At 37.0% G+C, this 22,654-nt stretch overlaps 1 protein-coding gene across 1 annotated transcript in view; it reads right to left on the bottom strand.

Annotated features, from left to right (window-relative positions):
• DNAH7 (dynein axonemal heavy chain 7) overlaps positions 1-22,654 on the bottom strand; it is a 234,359-nt gene that overhangs the window by 189,784 nt on the left and 21,921 nt on the right. The window contains exons 6-11 of the mRNA XM_072740992.1: positions 17,077-17,161; positions 15,838-16,018; positions 14,132-14,207; positions 12,177-12,302; positions 6,423-6,542; positions 552-735 (exon numbers count right to left, since the gene is read on the bottom strand). Coding sequence (XP_072597093.1) covers positions 552-735; positions 6,423-6,542; positions 12,177-12,302; positions 14,132-14,207; positions 15,838-16,018; positions 17,077-17,161 — 772 coding nt within the window. The remainder of the gene's footprint in view (positions 1-551; positions 736-6,422; positions 6,543-12,176; positions 12,303-14,131; positions 14,208-15,837; positions 16,019-17,076; positions 17,162-22,654) is intronic.

Raw genomic sequence — 22,654 nt, 5'->3', positions numbered from 1 at the left:
ACTAAGCAGTGCACTGGTCCCAATTAGAAAACATGGGAACTCACCTCTCCTCCTATGCCCTAGACGGTTAAGCCAATGAGGAGCTCTACTAAAAAGAGCAAGAACAATTCCCAGCTAGGCGTGTTGGTATCTAGTATCCACCTGGCCTACAGATCAAGGAGTTCCAGAAAAAGGAGAATGTGCATAGCAATGGGGCTCTACACTCATACAAGAAAGAGCCCAAGAGAACATTCAAATTTCCAGGCCCAGGTCACATTCTAATAGGACTCTCTTCCAGAAAGAAAAGAGTTCCTTGCAGAAACCTTCCCCAGGCATCACGACCCAAATTTCCCAATATTTTTACTTCTCTTCACTAATCCTCACCAACATGAATATAATCATGTTGAATCCTGAATCCTGAATATTCAGATTGATACTTTAAAAAAAAAATAGGTAAGTGATCTAAAGGTATACTTCCTCCTCTTCCACTGGAAAAGGTTCTTTAAAAAAAAACATTTTCCTTTTGAAAATAAATTAGTAGATGAATATTGGTGTAACTGCACCATACTTACTGGTGGTTGTGCTATTAAGTCTGTGAAATCCTGCATGGAGACCAAAGTGAGTTCCTGCAGCTGTAAAGTCATAAGTGTTGCCGCACAGTTGAAAAAAGATTCCAATTTGGCACTGCTGTCACCGGTTGGCAATTGTTTTTTTTTATTGCCTTGGTAATAAATATTCTGCACTTCTGGAAACCACCTTGGAAGCACAAAAGACTTTTAAAAGTTAATACTTCCAGTGAATCACTCCTTTTACATTAAGCATTAGTAGTAACTTTTAGACATCCAAAGGTCTTCCTAGAGAGGTACATTGCTAATTGACATGAGCCACTCTCTGAAACATAAGCACTAGCATATTTCACTTTTTCTTGGAAAATAAATTTTAATCACAGTCAATGGAAGATGACTCAACAATGTGATGCTGTGAGAAAATAAAAACGTAAATCTAACTCCTGAAACTCTGATTCCTGTACTTTTTTAATAAAAATGTATTGGATAAAAAAAAAAAAAAAAAATGTATTGGATATCACAAAATACTACTCACTGGTCTCCAAAATGTTCTTTGGGAAAAGGATTTGTTAATTTAAAACTAAAATGCAAACTGCTGATTAAATCAAGTAAGTTTGTTTGGTTCAATCCACTTGGTACTTTCTGCTATTCTGTTTCACAAGGACTTGAAACCAAGACAAGTCAATAAAATCAAATCTATTATTTTCTTATTCCCATTAATGTGAAATCCTGAAAGAATGACTGTTTTAAGACAGTTTCAAGTATGTATGTATCCTCATAATAAAAGGGTAACAGTAAATTCACATATAGATTTATAATGATAACAAGTCTAGTTTTCAGTTTATAAAACCACTAATAGTACAAAATTAAGGAATATTGAAAACTCTTTATAAGAGATATTTTTAAAAAGTAGGGTCTTCATACCTTTAGGAGTTCCCTGAATGCCCTAAGAAAGATCTAAATTTTAAATATATGTATTCATTTCTTTAATAAATGAATTAGTATCTACTTTAGTATCTACTATGTGCTAAGAACAGTGTCATGTGAGATATAAAAAGATATATCATCTCATAATAATGAAGACAATGCATCATAGGAAAAAAAACAGTCTTGAAGTCAAAGGATTGAGATATAATTTTCCATTTAACTAACAGAGAAGGATTTTATAGTGAAGATGGCAATTTCACTGAAGGAAGGAAATGAAATGAGAAGTATCAGGAGAAAAGAATTTGAAATAGAAGTATGATAATAAGAAAAATAAGTGGATGAGTGGGGCTAATATGTCTAATCATTTCATTGTCTATAATAGAGATGATGGATTTCTTCCTAGAAAATAGGAGAAATAAGTGGAGGAAAGTCTGTGAGGACTTTTGCAGAACTTGGGAACTAAACACAAGAACGTTGGGGCAACTTCACTCTCAAAAATGAAGCCATGGCAAATCTTTTTGCTGTAAGGTGTCATTGTTGAGGCAATAGATAAAGAGGATGAGTAACAAATACTAAGAAGAGAAGGGCAATGCTATATTAAGAAAGGGGACCAAGAAACTGCCAGTTTCTTGCAGTGACCAGTAGTTCAGACAAGAGATGAAATAGATTTGGGGCCATCAAACTGGAAAAAAAGACAAATTATGCTTTAAAAATTATCCAGTCATTGTCCCGAAGACATTTACAGGGCTCCCTATTATGTACAAAACACTTGGTACAAAATATTAGTCTGCAAAGTGCTTATAGGCTAATGGAGGAAAAGACAAACACACAAGTACATGTTACAAAAGGAAGGAATGTTGCAAAAGAGGTATTCAAGAGGAAGAGATCACTTTTTAGGGGGTAACAACAGAGAATTTCATAGAAGGATCATTTGAGCTGGGTATTGGAGAACGAAGAAAGGCTTATCCAGTAATAAGCTGCATTAAGTACTAAAAACTACGTGGATCATAATATTTTGCCAGTAGAATTCAAGAGGTTTCGTTCTGTTTAATTTCCTTAACCTCTTATTCAATTTGATATAATTATATATGCAAAGATGGTAATACTAAGAGTCACAGAGTTTAAGAGACTAACTTAATAATCAGAAAATTTTCCAAAAATAAAAAGACCATGGCCCAGGTAAAGATGAATTCATTATTATGTTCTACAGAACATTTAAAGAATTAATAACCAATCCTTCATAAACTGCCCAAAGAGAGAAAAACAGAGAGGGGAATACTCCTGACTCATTCTATGAAGTCAATATTATCATGCCCAAACCAGACAAATACATCACAAGAAAAAGAAAACTGCAGACCAATATCCTTTATGCATGTATAACACAAAAATCCTCAACAAAGTAGTAGCAGACTGAATCCAGCAGCATATAAAAAGAATTATACTCCATGGCCAAGTGGGATTTATCTCAGGAATGAAATATTAGTTCAATATATTAAAACCAATGTAATATACTAACTAATAAAGTAGGAAAAAACCCATTATGATCTTAGCTGCAGAAAAAACATTTGGCAATATCTGCATAACAGAAACAATCAAGAAACAATAAATGAAAGGGAAGTTCCTCAACTTGATAAAGGGAACAGCTAACAAAATGACAAAAGACTGAAAGCCTTCCCCTGACATCAGTCACAATACAAGGATGTCCACCCTCACCACATCTTTTCAACACTGTACTGGAGATTCTAACCAAAGCATTTAGACAAAGAGAAGACAAAAGAAACAAATGCAGATAAGAAATGAAGAAGTAGAACTATATCTATTTGCAGATAACACAAACTTCTATAGAAAAAGATATAAAGGTTCCACACACACAAAAAAAACAACTATTGGTGCTAATAAACAAGTTTAGCAAGGTTGCAGGATATAAGATCAATGTACAAAAAAAAAAAAAACAGACTTTATCAAAATTAAAAAATATTTGTGCCTCAGGGTGCCTGGGTTACTCAGTTAAGTATCCAACTCTCTTTCTCTCTCTCTCTCTCTCTTTTTTTTTTTTTTTTTTTTTTAGTGTCCAACTCTTGATCTCAGCTCAGGTCTTGATCTCAGGGTCATGAGCCCAAGCCCCATATTGAGCTTCATATTGGGCATAGAGCCTACTTAAAAAAAAATTTTTTTTGTGCCTCAAATCTGTGCCTATCAAGCAAATGAAAGGATCAACCACATAATGGGAGAAATACTTGTAAATCATGTACTGAAGGTTTAGTATCCAGAATATATAAAGAACTCTTACAATTCAACAATAAAAATACTACTCAATACAAAGTTACAAAGTAAGCAACTATCTGAATAGACACATCCAAATAAGACAAATACATGGATAATAAGCATATAAAAAGATGCTCAACACAGTCATTAGAGAAATGCAAATCAAGCCCACAATAAGATAGAACTTCACCTCTACTAGGATGACTGTATATAATCAGAAAGATGGACAATAACAAGCACAAACAGGATGTAGAGAAAGTGGAACCATCATATATTGTTGATAGGAACGTAAAATCTTACAGACCTTTTAGGGAACAAATATGGTAGTTCCTCAAAAAGTCAAACACGGAGCTATTACATAACCCAACAATTCTACTCCTAGGTATATACCCAAGAGGACCGAAAACACACGTTCATACCGATGTTCATTGCACTATGCATTATTCCTAATAGGCAACAACACAAATGTCCAGCTACTGGTGAACGGATAAACAAAATATGTGAGCTCCATATGATGAAATACTTGGCCATGAGAAGGAACAAAGTACTGATACATGCTATAACATGGATGAACCTTGAGAACATTGTCCTTAGTGTAAGAAGACAGACATAAATGTATACATATTATATAATCCCTCTGAGATGAAATGTCCAGAATGGGTACGGAAAGTATGTTAGTGATTGTCAGGGCACGTGGGAGGCGGAATCAGGAGTGTCTGATAACAGAGAAAGTGTTTCTTTTGGATGGTGATAGAATTAGTGATGATTATTGCAAAACATAAGCCACTGAAATGTACACAAGAAAGTGGTAAATTTTATGGTAAGTAAGTTATATCTCAATTTTAAAAAATAGTTAGCAATCTACTGATTATGGCTAGCGACAGGCTAAGGGTGGTCAAGATGTAAATGACAACAAACAGAAAAAGTCACAAAGTTTTTTCAGCTTGGCCTGGGAATTGTCCAGAACAGGAAGAGAGATGCTGATATTCAGGTGGCATTCAACTGGAGATATGCAGTATGAAATTAGTAACAAGGGCCTAGAGCTCAAAAAAACATAAGACCTTGAGACAGAAAAGACAGTTGAGATCATGACATTGTCAAGAGTGTAAAGAAGACAAAGGAGCAAACACTTGAGAGGCCCCACTCTTGGGGACGGTAAGAACATGGAACCAAGATAACAGATTTCCAGAATGCAGGGGTGATAAACCATAGCAACTGCTGAGTCGATGCGGAGGGTGATTACGGAGAGAGGGTATTTGGGTTTGGGGCAGATACCATAACCATTTACTAATCCTTTCCCCACTGTGAGGAGCTGATCTTCGGTCTTTTAGCCATGATATACACATTCTGGTTCACTACTGGAAGTATAGACACAGTGTTCTTCCCCTAGAATCAATCAGGAAGCATCAAGAGCCACAGCTAATCAATTTACAACTCTCAGCAAAAGTTTTCAATAAAGGTTTGACCTCTACTCTGCACCATGATGCCCAATTGACCAAAATTTACAGTGGTAATATATTCCTGGGGTATAACCCTGAGGTTATAGATCAAGAAAATTTATTTGTATTCTGTCTTTAAGAGGTCATTTTCTTCCCTGTAATTAGTTATGGGGTTTCATTCTATCCCCCTCATCTATTTGTTTATGGTAACTAAATACTAGAATTAAAGGAAATTCTAAAGCTCTTTCAAGTAATGTCAGAAAAAGAATTTGATTCTGGGGATCCCTGGGTGGCGCAGCGGTTTAGCGCCTGCCTTTGGCCCAGGGCGCGATCCTGGAGACTCGGGATCGAATCCCCCGTCGGGCTCCCGATGCATGGAGCCTGTTTCTCCCTCTGCCTGTGTCTCTGCCTCTCTCTCTCTCTCTGTGACTATCATAAATAAATATATAAAAATATCTTTAAAAAAAAAAAAGAATTTGATTCTGACATAATGGAGAAGAAAAAAAGATAAAGGAAAGATTCAGCCTTAAACTATGAAGATGTATCTCCAACTTTTGGAAATCATGAAGCCGTGCTGGAGTTACATGACCTCTGTTACCTGCGATCTGAGCTCATTTTAATGTCCTTTTTATAATAACACATGATAGAGAAAGTTTTCCTGTATTGTTTCAGAGCATATTGTCTGGTACCTACATCAATAATTATCAAGTGTGGCTATTCCATTTTTAAGGATCAATCTGAGACGTTTAACTACCATTTGATAAGTCTAACCTCTCAGTGCAATTGTAAACTCCTTTAAAGAATATAGATCACCCCAATTGTGTTTTAACTATTCTTCATCCCCCATCCAAAAGCAAAATGAGAGAGGTACAGTGCCTTAAATGTATTAGTAGTAGCTGTCAAATATCTAATAAATGGATAAGTTGATGATCATTCCCCCAACAGTATCCAACCCCACTCTTAGAAAAGTAGAAACCAGACATTGAGAGAAGAAAAGAAAACTATAATTATTTTAGTTTCTGCACAATCTACGCTGTGTAGAACATTCGGATAGGCCATACAGACCAACTCCATTAAAGATATTATACTTAATTCTTGAACAGAAATAATTACAAACTTATTAAAATAGGATTTTCTAAAAAGAATAATAAAATAAAATAGGATTTTCTAAATGCAGCCAAAATATAGTTCCCCACAAGAACATTTATAAAATTGTGTTTTCCTCCAAGAAATTTCAAAACTTTACATTTTAAGTAGAGTCTCTTTAGCAGATTCCATGTGTTTCATGACAATGGTGTGAAATGCTGACAGCTCTAATGCATCCTGGCGGTTATGAAACTCTTCTATATCAACTAAACGTAGTTTTCTGCAAGATATAAAAAATAAACAATAATTAAGGGAGGAGATTTCTTTGCTTTTAATCTTTTTGTTAACTGGTCTCCTCGAAAATATATTCCTAGGTTATATCATTAAAATGCTTATTTAATAAAATTAAATATTTAAGAACATGAGATTTTAAAAATAATTTTAATTTTTTAACTAATGTAATTAGATTTGATAAGGACACAGTATAAATTATGAAGCATTCTTGTGAAGTAGAACAAAATCAAAATAACTGGGATTTGATAGATAATTTAGAAAGATTTTTGCTTTCAAATTGGAACAATTGCAATAGGAAAAGAGGTAAAGCTCAAAGCTTGGAAGCCCCGCTACTCCTAAAACAAAAATTGTACCCACTCTAAAAAGAAAGCAATCTTGCATTTTAGGGCGCTATGGGGTGGGGGAGACCTCACACTTAATTAAGACCTATTGTATCAAAATCTTATGATCCTGTCTGGTTTTGTTGTTGTCTTGGGTTTTTTTTGTTTTGTTTTGTCTGTTTAAGAAAACACAGTGCTTACTCTAGTCAACAGCTTTCCATTCAACTTCTTTTCTGACTACAATGCTATGGATCTTTGTTATATACATGGTTTACACATTTAAGACGTTTCTGTTGGGGGCTCCACGCTGGGTGTGGAGCCTACTTAAAAAAATTAATAAAAGAATTTTCTGTTGGGAATACTGGACGAGCACATGGAAAAGAAGAAACTGAACCCTTACCTTACACCATACACAAAAATTAACTCAAAATGGATTAATGACTTGAATATAAGACCTGAAACCATAGAAGTCCTAGAAGAAAACAGAGGCGGTAAGCTCCTGGACATGAGTGTTGGCAATGATTTTTTTGGATCTGATGCCAAAAGCAAAGACAACGAAAGCAAAAAATAAACAAGTGGGACTACATCAAACTAAAATGCTTCTGCACAGCCAAAATCAACCATTAACAAAATGAAAAGGCATCCTACTTACTGAATGGGAGAAAATATTTGCAAATCATATACTAATAAGGGGTTAATATTAAAATTTTATAAAGAACACGTACAACTCAGTAGAAAAAAAAATCCGATTAAAAAGTGGGCAGAGGATTTGAATCAACAGTTTTCCAAAGAAGGCACAAAGATGGCCAACAGGTATATATGAAAAGATGTTCGCATCACTAATTATCAGGGAAATACAAATCAAACCAAAATGAGATTATCTTCGCACACCTGCTAGGATGGCTATTAAAAAAAGGTAAGAAATAACAAGTGTTGGCGAGAATATGGACAAGAGAGAATCCTTGTGCACTGTTTGTGGAAATGTAAATTGGTGTCGCCACTATGGAAAACAATACAGAGGCTCCTCAAAAAATAAAGAATAGGACTACCATATTATTACCAGCACTTCTACTTCCAGATATTTATCTGAAGACAATGAAAACACTAAATCAAAAACATACCTGTGCCCCCCATATTATTGCATTATTGATAATAGTCAAAACAGGGAAACAATCTAAATGTCCGTTGATGGATAAGGAAATCGTGATACATAAGTATATGTCATGGAATATTATTCAGCCATAAAATAATGAAATCTTGCCATTTGAGACACCATGGATGGACCCTGAAAGCATCATGCTAAGTGAAATAAGCCAGACACAGACAAATAACTTGATGACCTCATATGTGCAATCTAAAATACTGGAAACTGACCTCGTGGATGTGGAGAACACACTGATGGCTGCCTGGGGCAGGGGATGGAGGGGAGGCAACATAACCTCACTCTCTTAGACCTCTTTCTCTCACATTCAACTACTCTAATTCATGGCCTGTGGTAATGTCCACGTACATGTACATATACACTATACACACGTCTTCATATATACACACTATTTTTCAAGCAAAGATACCTGGTGGTGTGTAGGTTGTGACTGCATTACACACGCCAGCTCGGACATGAAGTGGGTTGTGTGCATCTACCCACTGAAGGACACAGGCTTGCACACTCCCATCTATAAACATTCCCTTCGGTCTCCACACCCATGCACTTTCACAGTCATCCAGATGATTCTTGCATTACCCTTCCCCAGCCCACGGCCACACACATGGATGTTCTCTATCTTCAAGAGCTGCTGAGATTAAGGCCCAACTGACTGTGGCCTGGAGGAAGGATGCCCTGGGTAATCAATGCGGCCTCCTGCTCCGAGTCAGGACTGTCAGCTGTGCAACAACTCGTATCTGCAAGGGCAACAATGAAGTTGCCAGAGTCCTCTTCCTCCCCGCAGACTGCAAAGCTTCTTCCTCATTTGTCTTCACCCCAGATGCCTTGAGGTTTGCTTCAGTTGCTGCTACTGATACCTCTGCCGCTATGACCATGGGCAGCAAGTCTGGACACATCCCTCATTTACTGTTTGTTGATCTGGACTTTATTCCCTTTTTTCTTCCCCTCTCTCCTCTCACTTTCTTGACTCTTGCCTCCTGACGGGGCCCAACAAAGCCAAGCCTTTTATGGATGATGCTAGGGACTGCAGCCTCATCCCCCAGCATCCAGTGTGCCCTGGTAGTTCTATCTACGAATGGTTACAACAGAAAACAGCTCTGGTGGTGGTGTGAAGATAAATAGTACCCCTGCATGCAAACAGCCTTTGTGGAGGTGAGGTCATCCTATGTATGACCTCATGACTGCAAGCACAGTCAAACCACAGGGCTGGGCAGGAGAGGAATACCCGAGAGAAAAGAAATGGGAAAAACATGGCCAAGGAGATAGCCTCTTCCCATTCCAAAGGCCAAATTCCAGCGGGCAAAGAAATCCATGTCGTACAACAGAAAGCAGGACGATGCTTTCCAGCAGTGTGTGGTCTGACCAACAAAGGCCACGCTTAGGCCGTGTGTACGTGTAGGCGCACGTGTGTATCTGATCATATGAGCACAAAATAAAATAAGGGAAGCTATCCCGCGGGATGGTTGCCATGGGTCTTTGGCTGGGCAGGTGGAGAGGAGGGCAGCGAGGAGGAAGAGAAAGGCTGGTGGGTGGAAGTCAGGCAAAAAAGTATATATGATCACATTTATATGCTTATATAAAAGTTTCATAGATGGCCGCGTGTTTAATTAAAATTTATTTTTAAAAAGCAGACAGGCACAAACCAGTAATATGACAACAACCCAATGCACTGCCAAAAAGAAAATGTGAATTTTTCTTAGAGAATAGTTGCATTTTAGTAAACTATGCTGATGAAATGTGGAAAAAGGCAGTAGGGGCTATCGAATTTAGATGAGACCATACACCCCAATGGCCGTTTCTTTCATGCAGTGGGTGTCTGCCAACTAATGCACCAAAGCCATTTCTTACAGAAACAGTATTTGGTGATCACTGAGTAGCTTTCAAAATACATTTTTGTATTATAGCACTGCATAAGCTATTCTGACAGTGATCTGCTCCCAAATCATTCCCTGCAAAGCTTACTTTAAAAAGGGGGGAGCTGGGGATGCCTGGGTGGCGCAGCGGTTTGGTGCCTGCCTTTGGCCCAGGGCGTGATCCTGGAGACCCGGGATCAAATCCCACATCAGGCTCCTGATGCATGGAGCCTGCTTCTCCCTCTGCCTACGTCTCTGCCTCTCTCTCTGTGTGTGTGTGACTATCATAAATAAATAAAAAATTTTTAAAAAGGGGGGGAGCTATATAATGTGAAAGTTTTAAGTACCTTAGGAAAGAGCCATGTAAATCTATGTAAGAAACTTGTAGCATATGTAAGGTTTTGTTGGCATTTATCCTATAAAAATAGAATATTTTAGTATGAATTTGCTGAATGTAAGACCATGGACTCTGTTTTTATACTATGACCTGATTTTAAAGGTCCAAAATAATTTGTTTTTAAAAGTTTGTCCTCGTGCTAAAGTGCCAGTGTATGTATAATTGATCTGGTTGTAAACTATATTTCGAATTAAATCCTAGTGTAATGACATGGGCACTTGACGGGATGAACACTGGGTGTTATTCTGTATGTTGACAAATTGAACACCAATAAAAAAAATTTATTAAAAAAATAATAAAATAAATCCTAGTGTAATAAGCTTTATATAACTAAAGGTTTTAAGTTGCTAAAACACTTCCTATTTTTAAGAGATGTGAGATGCCTTATGGGACTATTTTAATTTTTCTTCCTTAAGCCCAAAGATTAAACTATTAAAGGGTCCCTCCAACCTTAAAGATTCATTCTGGCTTTCAGTAATTTTTGTAATCTAGAATATGAATATAGTTTAGTGTATGATGTCAGTAGTCCAAGTGCAACCCAGGGGACCATTAATGCAAAAGATGTAATTGCTTGCATAGAATCTTAATAACGTGTTTTACCTAAATATAACAGTTAATCCAACAGTAAATTACAAATCTGTATGGGAGACTCAATTTAAAAATTCTGATTGTAAGTGCCCTATTCTAATTTGGTGGTTTTTCAACATTTTAAAGCAGAGTGGCTAAATTGTATTTCTCCACTTAAACTTAGATGAGGTGACATGGCTCAAGTCAAATAATGCTATCCTAAAGTTTACATAGTACTTCATGTACATTTGTGAATGTCAAGCATGAAATTAAAAAATAAAATTGCCTCTTCCCCCCCCCCCAAAAAAAAAAAGAAAAAAGCAGACAGGATGCAACTCTGTGGGGTCAGAGGATGCAATAAAAATTGCAATAAAAATTATGCACAGTTCAGGTCTAAGGACGGGCTTCCTGTTGAATGGTTTCAGGAGGCCCTTGCAAAGTGTGCTCGCTTCCCATGCCCTCCTGCCACACAGCAGGTGCAGCCAAGACCTGGGGACCCCGCAGGGCTGGCTGCTTGTGGGGGGGCTGAAGTCATGGGGGTCGCAAAGGTTAGGGATGGGAGGGAAGGCTCCAGACTATTTAGAGACTGGGTGTCTCCGCTCTCCTAAGGCAGGTCTGATCCGATTTTGAGGTTCCTGAGAGGAGCCCTTCTCTAGGAAACAATCTATGGAAATCCTACTGCTTTTGCATCCTTTAGGAAGCCTGTGTCCACAGGGGCATGTGCTAGGAAGCCCCCCTGGCACCCTAGAGGGCGCGGTGCAAGGGAGGGAGCATGAAGCTGGAGCTTCTCAACCAAGGGACCAGCTGTCCTCGGCCCTGGGAGCAAGCAGGTCAGCTCCACGCCCCCCCCACCCCAGGATCCACATCTAGCTGTGCCAAGCACGTGTCACCTGAGGCTGTGCGTCCCACCGTGACAATGTCTATGAGGTGATGATGCATCACCTCCAACAGTCATGCCATTCGGGTAGGCGATACCTCCTAGGCTTCTACACCATCCAGATGATTGGAGCGGCTAATGTTTTGTGGGATCTAAAACAAAGCATGACAATTCAGCCCCTAAATTGTGACTACTCCTTAAAGTCTGTGCGGTAGTGGGCTCTGGGATGGGGGTTAGAGGTAACTGGGCAAGAGGTAAAAGGCAATGTTCGTGCTCTACTGCACCTCTACGCTGCTGATTTAAAACCACGTTTGAATACTGATGGTAAGTCTGTAGTCATTCTTTTTATTTGCAGTTAAAACAGTACGAGAAATCATTAAGGTGTGACAAAATAGCTCTTATAACCCTTTTAAGAAGCAGCGCGGTAAGGCCGGAGATACTCACTTATAAGTACTGTGCCACAAATCTAGCACAGCCAACATTGTAGGGTTCAGTGTGTTCAAGTGATCCTTAATATAATTGCTTGCAGCTAAAAAAGATTTCCTCCAAGGTTTGGGAAGAATTTCCATTCTGAAAACAAAGAAAAAAATCGGCTATCTTTAGAAATCAAAACAAAGTATTGTTTTAGCATACTTTTTGAGTTATAATGCTTTTTTTTCTTTAGAGATTGGTGGGGGGGCAGAGGGAGAGAGAGCACCTTAAGCAGTTCCCATGCCCAGCCCTGAACCCGACTTAGGACTTGATCTCACAAGCCTGAGATCCTGATCTAAGCCCAAATCAAGAGCTGGTTGCTGAACCAACGGAGCCATCAAAGTGCCCCAATAATGGCTGCATTTTAATAAAAAGTATTATGTGTCCCTTACAGTCATAGCAAAACATATAATTATGTATTAAAAAGGCCATGCTTTCTATAGTCTAAGCCATATAATTTTAGAATAATTAACATGAAATTAGACTTGAATCTTTTTTTAAAGATTTTATTTATTTAAGAGAGAGCAGGAGGGAGGGTCAGAGGGAGAGAGAGAGAAAAGCGGCCTCTCTGCTGAGCGGGAGCCCGGCTTGGAGCTCAAACCCAGGACCCCGAGATTATCACCTGAGCCAAAGGCAGACACTCAACCGACTGAGCCACCCAGGCGTCCCTGAGTCTTTTTCAAGTTTTATTTATTTAAGTAATCTCTACACTCAACCTGGGGGCTCAAACTCATGACTCCAAGGATCAAGGGTCATATGCTCTCCCAACTGAGCCGACCAGGTATCCCACAGACTAGAATCTTTAATACATATGGTAACTATTTTTCCTTTAAATACTTAATCAAGGTCACAAATAACTAATAATGATGAATAGAAATAGTAGCGAGCTTTTTTCTCATATACATCTTGAAAGACTTCATTTCAAGACACAAAATGTTTAAATTTTTCTTTTTTTTTTTTTTTTCTGCTTCCGGAAATTCCCTTCAACTTAACCTCTGTTTATATGTAAAGGACACTTCCAACATCACCAACACTAACATCCTTATTTGAAGACATTTACTCCTGTGACTTGAATAGTCAGTCGTCCTTAAAACAGCAAAGATATGCCATTTTCATCTTTCAGAGTATATTTAAACATTTGTGTTTGATGCCTACAATTTTTTTATTTTCACTGACTTTAAACACTTAATCTTGTTTTATTATATAGCAAGCTTAATTCAGTTTTTCAGTTGTAGTCATACCACCTTTACAATTAAAAAGATGATTTTTATCTCTTCCCAGGGGAAAAGCTGTTCTCCACATAAGATATGTTGGAAACGACTGAATAATTTTTTCTTGCCATTATATGAAAATGATCGGAGGCACTTTTAAATAGTATGAAAGAAGCAACACGGCATTGTTTACTAAATCCTAAAAATAGAAGCGCTATTCTTCAAACTATTTAAGAGATTTATTCCTAAATGTTAATTACTTAGGGAAATATATAGCAAGTGTATTTTTCTATTATGTGTCCTATATTTTAATCTAATAAATTGGAATATATTCTATATATACGTATTTTCCACAATGTTCCCCAGCATGTTTTTATGCATTCCAAATGCCATTAAGCTCTGATATCCTACTACATCTGAAGCCTGTGCTAGTAGCCATGGAAATACAAAGATCTCTACCAAGTTCTTTCACCAGTGCACTTCTGTTTTAAGCACACGGGTGTCCATATTCATCCCTCTGCCTACCCATTTACCCATGGATTTGTAAACAGAACATAGCAGGGCTTAGATTCATAAACGTAATAAGAATAAGCAGTTGTATATATGAAGTACCTAAGTTATAAGCATCTATAGGAGAAATATAACCAGTGTATGAATATATACACATACACAAAACAGTCATATCATCAATATTCTTACAGAAACGTGATCACTTACTCAGCACGGTGGGGTGGAAGTTCATCTGGTTTTTTATCCTCTTCTTTCTCCCTAGGATCTTTTAAAACAAAATCAACTAAAAGAAAATTGAAAAGTTCTGATAAGTAACCTGATGTGGATTATATTTCCAAGCAATTGCAAAACTAATTTCACTAAAATCAATCATTATGTCATCTAAAATAATGGAGCAGTTTGTGCGTATGACGACTAAAGTGGTTATGAGAAAACCTACGATGTCTGTGTCTTTGCGAGTGTATGGGCCCTCTCCTAAGAGCAGGTCTCTATTATTTCACTTGAGAATAATAATTGGTCTTAAGATGACATTTCCTTCATAGCAACTCTACCAAAAGTATTTTCCGCTGAAGAGCAACAATACAGAATCCTAACAGTCTGCTTTCACTGAGGAAACTTAGGTATTGCTTTGTTCTCTTCAAAGTTGCGTAAAAGCATAAAACATAAATCAGCAGAGGGAGCTATGGTCCTTAATCCAGTTCATCTGCCCTTGAAGATGCTCTTTCTAAAATGCAACTGTGCCGTCACCCCTTTGCTTGAGGTCCTTTGGTGACTCGCTAACCTTGATCCCTTTAAAAAGGGATGGAAGGCCCTTCAGATACTGGCCCCTCCCAAAGGCTCCCTAGGCTTCCGCCACCACCACTGCTTGCAGGCCTCAAGAGCCCTTCGCACCATTTTCTTCACTAAGTGCACCCCACTTGGTCTGTGTTTCAAGAGGGTTCGGGCATCTCTGGAGTCGGTACCGAGTCAGGCGTGAGCTTCATCTCCCTTACAGCATGTTCTCTGTTTCCCTCCTTACCTAGCCTACTGCTCTACCTTGTGATGGTGATTTGTCCACTTCCCTCATTACAACGATGAACTCTTTGGGAGCAGAGATTTGACTTTTTATGTTTATGTTATTTTTATGTTATGTTAATGTTTAAGATTGAGTCTTAAATACAGCCAATGCCCTCCCACCCAAAAGGCCCCCCAGACAACTCCAAAACATGAGGATTTCTCCAGCTCTTGAACACGGCATCAATTATATCAGCTTTCCAATCACACTTCATTGGAGAATTTTTTTTTTTTTTTAAGAGTATAGATTCAAAGGCCTGTCTCCGGAGATTTTAATTCAGATGGATTAAGAAAGCAGTAGGTCTGGTAAGTTAGCCTTAGAATCTAGTGGTCTGTAGCAGGAATCAGCAAACTTTTTATGCAAAGGGCTTGATTATAAAGATCTTCAACTTTATGAGCTACAAGGCCTCGATCACAACTACTCATCTCCGCTCTTGGAGCTCAAAAGCAGCCACAAACCATATGCAAATGAATGCGTAGGACTACATTCCAATAAAATGTTATCACCAAAACAGGCAGTGAGCCAGACCAGATCTGTGAGCTGTAGTTTGCCAACCCCTGGTCCGTAGCAACAATTTTTAATTAATCACCTTCTAACCTGTGAAATCAATAATATTAATGCTAATTAAATGATTAGCACTTTATAATTTCCTCAGTTCTGCCCATTACTGAGTGGATATAACCCTACAAAAAAAAAAGTTTTGAATTTTTTGCTATACTTTATAATGAAACTTTCCTAAGATCTTAGGCAATAAAATAGCAATGCAAAAAAGCAGAATAAATATAATAGTTTCAAGTATAGCTACTAACTTTCAATTAGTAAGACATATTCAAATTAGGAAGGAAAAATACAGGTTTACCTATGGATTTTTTTACACTAAGAAGATAATCTTCTCTCATTTCATCGGATAATACAAGTATGCTATTGGTGAGGACTTTCAGATGTTGGGGGACTAAATTCAAAACATGCTCTAGCCAAGAATCTTCCATTGGGGCTACATGGTCTGTATCAATTCCATGGTGAATGTAATAGTAGTATCTCTGCATAAAGAAGATGGAGAAAATTCAGATGGGTTTAGTCCTATAATGAAAGAAGTTTGTTCATCAAAAATAAAACTGCTGAGCAAAATCAAAGTTGTAGGAAAACCCAAAGTATTTACAAATCATAAAAAAGTATCTTGTGTAATTCATGGAGACATTATTAAAGATCCCCTAAATTTAAAAAAATATAGGATACTTCATGAAAACTAAAGCTCTTATCTTAGTTCATAACTACAATGTAAAACATCAACTTCTATTACCAAATATATGATGTGTTAAGAAGAACCCATGCTGAAGCAGAATTTAGTGTCTTATAAATGTGTGAAAATGTGGTAAATTGGTTTTGGGCCTTTTCTTATGGATAATCAAGTCAATCTTACAAACTGCAAGTGACTCAGTATTCCTACACAGTAAGTTCAGAAATCTAGGACAGGATTTAGGAAATTTTCAATCGGCCGATTAATAGTCCACCTTATAATTTTACAGCTGCTATTACATGTGTACATAAAATATTCACTTTAAGACATGATAGTATTAATCTAACAATATTAATCTAACAATAGACATTTAACTTTCATATATTTTCATAAATTTTTGCATGTCACCTATTAGAAAAAATTTAAACAAAGTATTTTTTCAAAATACTTCCAAATTAGCAATGTTCAAAGGCTTTGATGTTTACCTTTTTAAAAATTCATCTGTATTTGATATATTAGAATAGTTCTAAAGTTACGATGCTTTATAATGTATACATTACATAACTAAAATAGTTTCTCATAGAAAAATAAAGACACGTGAAAGCTCTACAAGACTGGGGCTCATTCTCACAAAGGGAGCCGGTAAACTTGAGATTCTTTCATTGTGGTCTCCGATGTCAAGGGAAAGAAGGATTTCCCCCCAATATCCAATCCAATCCAAGAGCAATTCTGTAGAACTCCCCATTTACTCCTCTGTCCACAGAGTTCCACAAGAGAGGAGCACAAAATAATCTTAAAGCTTTCAAAGTATCTTCAAGTGCTTCCTTTACATTCAATTATACAGACAAAAGAGCTCATTACCAAGATGTCTTTCTCTATTGCAGATGTGGTCGGTTTTGGAAATGTGCTTTCATCGGGGCTAGCTGAGTCTAAGGCATCTTGTTGCCTAAAAAAATAATAAACACACTATTCGATTGTACATGAAGGGCAGTTAGAATACACATCAATGGATACACAGTTGACCCTAGAACAACTCAAGTTTGAACTGTGTAGGTTCACATACACTTTTTTTTTTTTTACAGTACAATGTTGTAAATATATTTTCTTTTATGATTTTCTAAATATTTTCTTTAGCTTATTGTAAAAATACAGTATGTACTATGTAACACAAAAACATGTGTAAAATGCCTGTCTGTCTATATTATCAGTAAGGCTTCTGGTCAACAGTAGGCTATTAATCGTAAAATTTTTGGAGAGTCAAAAACTATACGTGAATTTTCAACTGTAGCAGGGAGCAGGGGTCAGTGCCCCTAACCCCTAAGTTAAGGGTTGACTCTCAAAACATCAGGACTGTCTTCTACTAAATCTTGAGAACAAAATGAATTGTTGAACCTTTTATTAGTAGCACATATCACACCTATTTGTTTGATACCACATTGCTCCTAGAACCCTTTCTCTTTATTCATAAAGAGATAGTTCTATTGGAAGTGATTGGCATGACCTAATTCAGAGGCTACATTCTTCTTGATGGGCTTTACTCATTCTTCCTCATTACTCCAAACTCAAGCTCTCTCTTCTTTGAAATTTTATAGGAGTGCTCTTGCATTATTGCTAAAATATGTATGGTTATTTATAAATAAGGGATTTAAAAGAACACCAATGGAAAAGATTTTAGATGTAGTTTTCAGATACATTCTTTAAAAGACCATTTCTCAGATATCTAGAAATATCCAGTACAAGCTAGCAAAGAGTAACATAGCTCATATGTTCCTGTATATTATTGGCTAACTGTCCATAAATGGACAATGTTGACGGCTATAATTCAGTTCAAACTCTATACCAGATACAAGCCACATTTTGTGACTTCTCCTGGGACACCATTGTGGAAAAAGACCTAAGTCATATCTTCATGAAAAATAAGAAGTGGTTCTGGGATAGCTTTAACTTCTTTATCATCGAATGTGTCATGCTCTGGATTCCAGCTTCATGTGGGATGGCTACAGGTCAGTGATGCTGTATAACAAAATATCCCCCCTCCACTAACTGCCAGTGAGTGGGAACCAGAGGTTTACTGATTATCTGTCTGAGATAGCACACTAAGACAGGTGCCACGATGCATCTTCTAAATTATTTCATCTTTTACAAATCCAGGAATCAAATATTCTGTGAACTTTACCATCATTATTTTCAATTATATGGAACAGAGAAAAGAGTCAATTCGAGGTCTCCTTTTAATTCAGAACATAGTAGGTGCTCAATAAATGTTCATCAAGTGAGGGAATAAGGATATAAAAGGAGCAATGGAAGATATTCTGTAGTTGGAGCAAGGAGGGTTAATTATTTTAACTACAAAAGTAGTCTTCTCATTATTTCTGTCGTAATGAGTTACTAATGTGACAGTAAGAGACGTCAGGAATTGGGACATCCACATATAGATTCTGTTACCCTAAAGTGCATGACCCTAATAACTGGGTCGTTCTTTTTTTTTTTTTTTTTTTAATGGCAGAAGTGTTCATGTTATTTACCTTGCTGCACCTGGAGAATCCAACAAGCTTCATCCTCTGTGTGAGTAATGCCTGCCTAAAAGAGCGCAGCAAAGTCAGGGTAGATGAGGAGAGAAAAGGTTGGGGGCTACGGGAGTGGCTGCAGAAGTTTCTGCAGTCATAACGAAGATCCTTTCAGCTCTAAAACTCCAGGTATTCCATCCTAGGGCTACAGGCAAAGATTCTGCTAGTGGGAAACAACCATAAAAACTTTTTATTGATCACCAGTTAGGCCCTCAATAGTTTCACAGACCTTTTCTCTAATCCTCACACCTATTGTTAGAGGAGACAGAGAAATTATTCCCACTTCACAGATGAGAAACTGAATGTCAGATTAAATAACTTCCCCTTTGTCACGTAGTTAATTAAGTACAAAAAATGAGGATTTGCCCGTCCATGTGTGCTTCCAAACTGCCATGCTATTTCCAGCAGAACAATACTGCTTTCAGGAATAAATCAATATGGGAGACACTTTACCTGACTAAAGAGAAAATATGATGTGCCTTATGTCCTGAAAATGAAAAAATATTGATTTTCTCTTTATTAAATCAATAGTGATTTTGAGTCAAGATGGTGGCAAAAACATCACTTTTTCAAGTTTCCTTGTGAAAATGGTAGTAATTTTAACTAATGATTGTAAAGAGACTAGAGGGCCATCAGTTGAAGAGATATTTCAACAAATTTCTGGAACATGAAAAGAAGAGAGGGCAGATAAAACAGAGTTGAAAACACCATAGGCCCATAACTCAGGCAGGAAGGCAACCAATCTGCCCAGGAGATCTGGAGAAAAGGTTCTGGTCTTGTAGTCAGCAGGTACCAAAGGAGAAAGGAGTAGAATGGCTGAAAATAAGGAATCTGTCTGAACTTTATACCAGCAAATTAAACTTAAGTGAAAAATAGATTCCTAAAAAGCAAAAATACCAAACATGACTCAAGAAGAAATAGAAAATCCGAATAGATACATATCAGATAGTAAACTAATTGAACTAGTAATTAATAATCTTCCCACAAGGAGAACTTCAGGTCCAGATGGTTTCAAAAAATTCTATCCAGGGGCCCCTAGGTAGCTCAGTCAGTCAAGCACCTAGATTGTTGCTTGTTCTTAGCTCAGGTCTTGATCTCAGGGTTGTGAGTTCAAGCCACACATTAAAAAAAAAAAAAAAAAAAAAAAATTCTATCAAAGGAGGAAATACCAATTCTACCTAAACCCATTCAGAAATCAGGAGATAAAAACACTTCCCAACTCATTTTGAACCTTAAAGCCAGACACGACAATGAAAGTACAGACCATATCATTCATTAAGACGACAGACTTGAAAATCCTTAACAAAATATTAACAAATCAACTCCAGCAACACACAAAAAGCATTATACATAATGACTAAGTGAAAGGAATCCAAGCTTTAACATGAAAAGCAATTAATATGACATACTATATTTAGGAATTAAAGGACAAAAACCAAATTTTTATTTCAGTGGACACTGATAAAGCATTTGACAAAAATCCAGCACTCATTTATGAAAACATCTCTCAAACCACTAGGAAAAGAAGAATCTTTTTCAACCTGATAAAGAGTATTTTTAAAGCCTACAGAACATCCTGCAAACATATGAAAGACAATGCTTTTCCACTAAGACTGGGAATTCCACTATCACCAATTCTATTCAGTAAAATGCTGAAGAACTGAACAAGTGCAAAATGGAAAGTGAGAAAAATGAAAGGCATCAGAAAAGGAGTAAAAACTGTATTTGCAAACAACATAATTGCATATATAGGAAACTCCATGGAATCTTTTAAAATGCTGCAGAACTAGTAACCAAGTTTATGAAGGTCTTAGGATGCAAGATCAATAAGTAGAAATCAACTGATATTTCCTATATGCTAGTAAAGAACACTGAGAAAAATAATTCCATTGACATCAAAAATATACTTAAGATATTTTTAAAAGAAATATAAGTTTCAAAAAAAAGAAATACAAGTTTAATACATTAAAAAGTACAAGGCAGGGGATCCCTGGGTGGCGCAGCAGTTTAGCGCCTGCCTTTGGCCCAGGGCGCAATCCTGGAGACCCAGGATCGAATCCCACGTCGGGCTCCCGGTGCATGGAGCCTGCTTCTCCCTCTGCCTATGTCTCTGCCTCTCTCTGTCTCTCTCTCTGTGTGACTATCATAAATAAATAAAAATTAAAAAAAAAAAGTACAAGGCATTGCTAAGAGCAATTAAAGAAAAACTGAGTAAATGAAGAGAAATAACATGTTTATGGGCCACAAGACTCAGTATTATTGTAATGACATCCCGAAATTGACCCACAGATTCAATGCAATGACTACTAAATCCTAGCAGGCCTTCCCCGCCCCCCAGAAACTGACAAGCTAGTCTTCAAATATGTACATATGAAAATGCAAAATACATAGTATTGTCAAAACAATTTTGAAAATGGCTAATAAATGTTGTGGACTTAAACTATCTATTTTCAAAGTTTACTATAAAGCTCAAGTGATCAAGACAGCATGGTAGTGATGTAAAGAGGGACATATAGACCGATGGAACAGAAATAGAACCCCATATATGGTCAAATGATTCTTGACAAAGGTGCCAAGGTAATTCAATGAGAATAGACTTTTCAACAAAGGGGGTTGAAACATTTGAATATCTATATGGAAAAAAAAAAATCAAACCTCAACCTTAGCTCATACCAAGGACATGCCATTAAACTAAATCATGTACATAAATGTAAGAGCTGAAAGTATAAACCTTCTAAGAAAACATGGAAGAAAATCTTGTGATAGGAAAGGATTCTTAGATATGACACCAAAAACATCAAAAAAAAGAGAAAATTGATAAATTGAGCTTTGTTAAAATTTAAAGCTTTTACTTTCCAAAAAATACCACTTAGAAACTGAGAGAAAGGGAAAGAAAATATTTGCAAAGATAGACCTGATAAAAGATTTTGTATAGGAAATATATCAAGAACTCTTAGCATGTATCAATAGAAAGATAATCCAATTTAAAACAGGCAAAAGATTTAAATAGACACTTCAAAGAAGTTCTGTGAATGTCAAACAACCACCTATGATCATTAGGCATTAGGGATCTAGAACTTAAAGCCATAATGAGAGAAAATAACCCATCTACTAGAAATGGCTAGAATAGGCAAAGCAAAACAAAAACCAAGGATGTGGAAAAACTAGAAACCTCTTCTCACACTTGGAAGACAGTTTCAGCAAAGTCTTTGAAAATTAAACGTATCCTACTATACAATCGAGCATTTCTACGCTTCGGCATCTACCCAGGAGAAGAGGAAGCACATCCACGGAAAGTTCAGATGTTCAGAGCAGCACTCTCCAATAGCCCAAAACCAGAAACAATAAACAAAATGAAAGGATTTAAAAAAAAAAAAAAAAGATTTTATGTATTTCAGAGACAGCATGAGAGCAGGAGCAGGGGAAAGTAAGGGGGGGTGGGTAGGGAGAAACAGACCCCTCCCACCCTACCCCACCCCTTAGCAGGGAGTCCAATGTGGGGCTGATCCCAGAACCCTGAGATTATGACCAGAGCTGAAGGCAGCTGCTTAACTGCCTGAGCCACCCAGGCACCCCCGAGGATTTTAAAAACATACATATTGTATGATTCCATTTAGATGAAATTTTAGAAAAAGAGAAAACTATAAAAACAGAACACAGATCAATGACTGCCTGCAGCAACCAGTAACAGAATTAATTGAAGTGTGCAGACTTTTTAAACAGATGATAGAAGTATTCTTAATCTAGATTTTGGCTAAGGTTGCACAGCCATAGAAATTTACTGAAATTCATTCAATTGTACATTAACTTGGATGATTTTAACGGTGTAACGGATGTAAGTTACAGCTCAGTAAAGCTGTTTTTAAGCCTAT

This window comes from Vulpes vulpes, chromosome 16 (assembly GCF_048418805.1).
Source record: "Vulpes vulpes isolate BD-2025 chromosome 16, VulVul3, whole genome shotgun sequence".
Taxonomy (NCBI): Eukaryota; Metazoa; Chordata; class Mammalia; order Carnivora; family Canidae; genus Vulpes; species Vulpes vulpes.
Note: the sequence above shows the minus strand (reverse complement) of the source record. Positions and strands in the feature narration are given on the sequence as shown.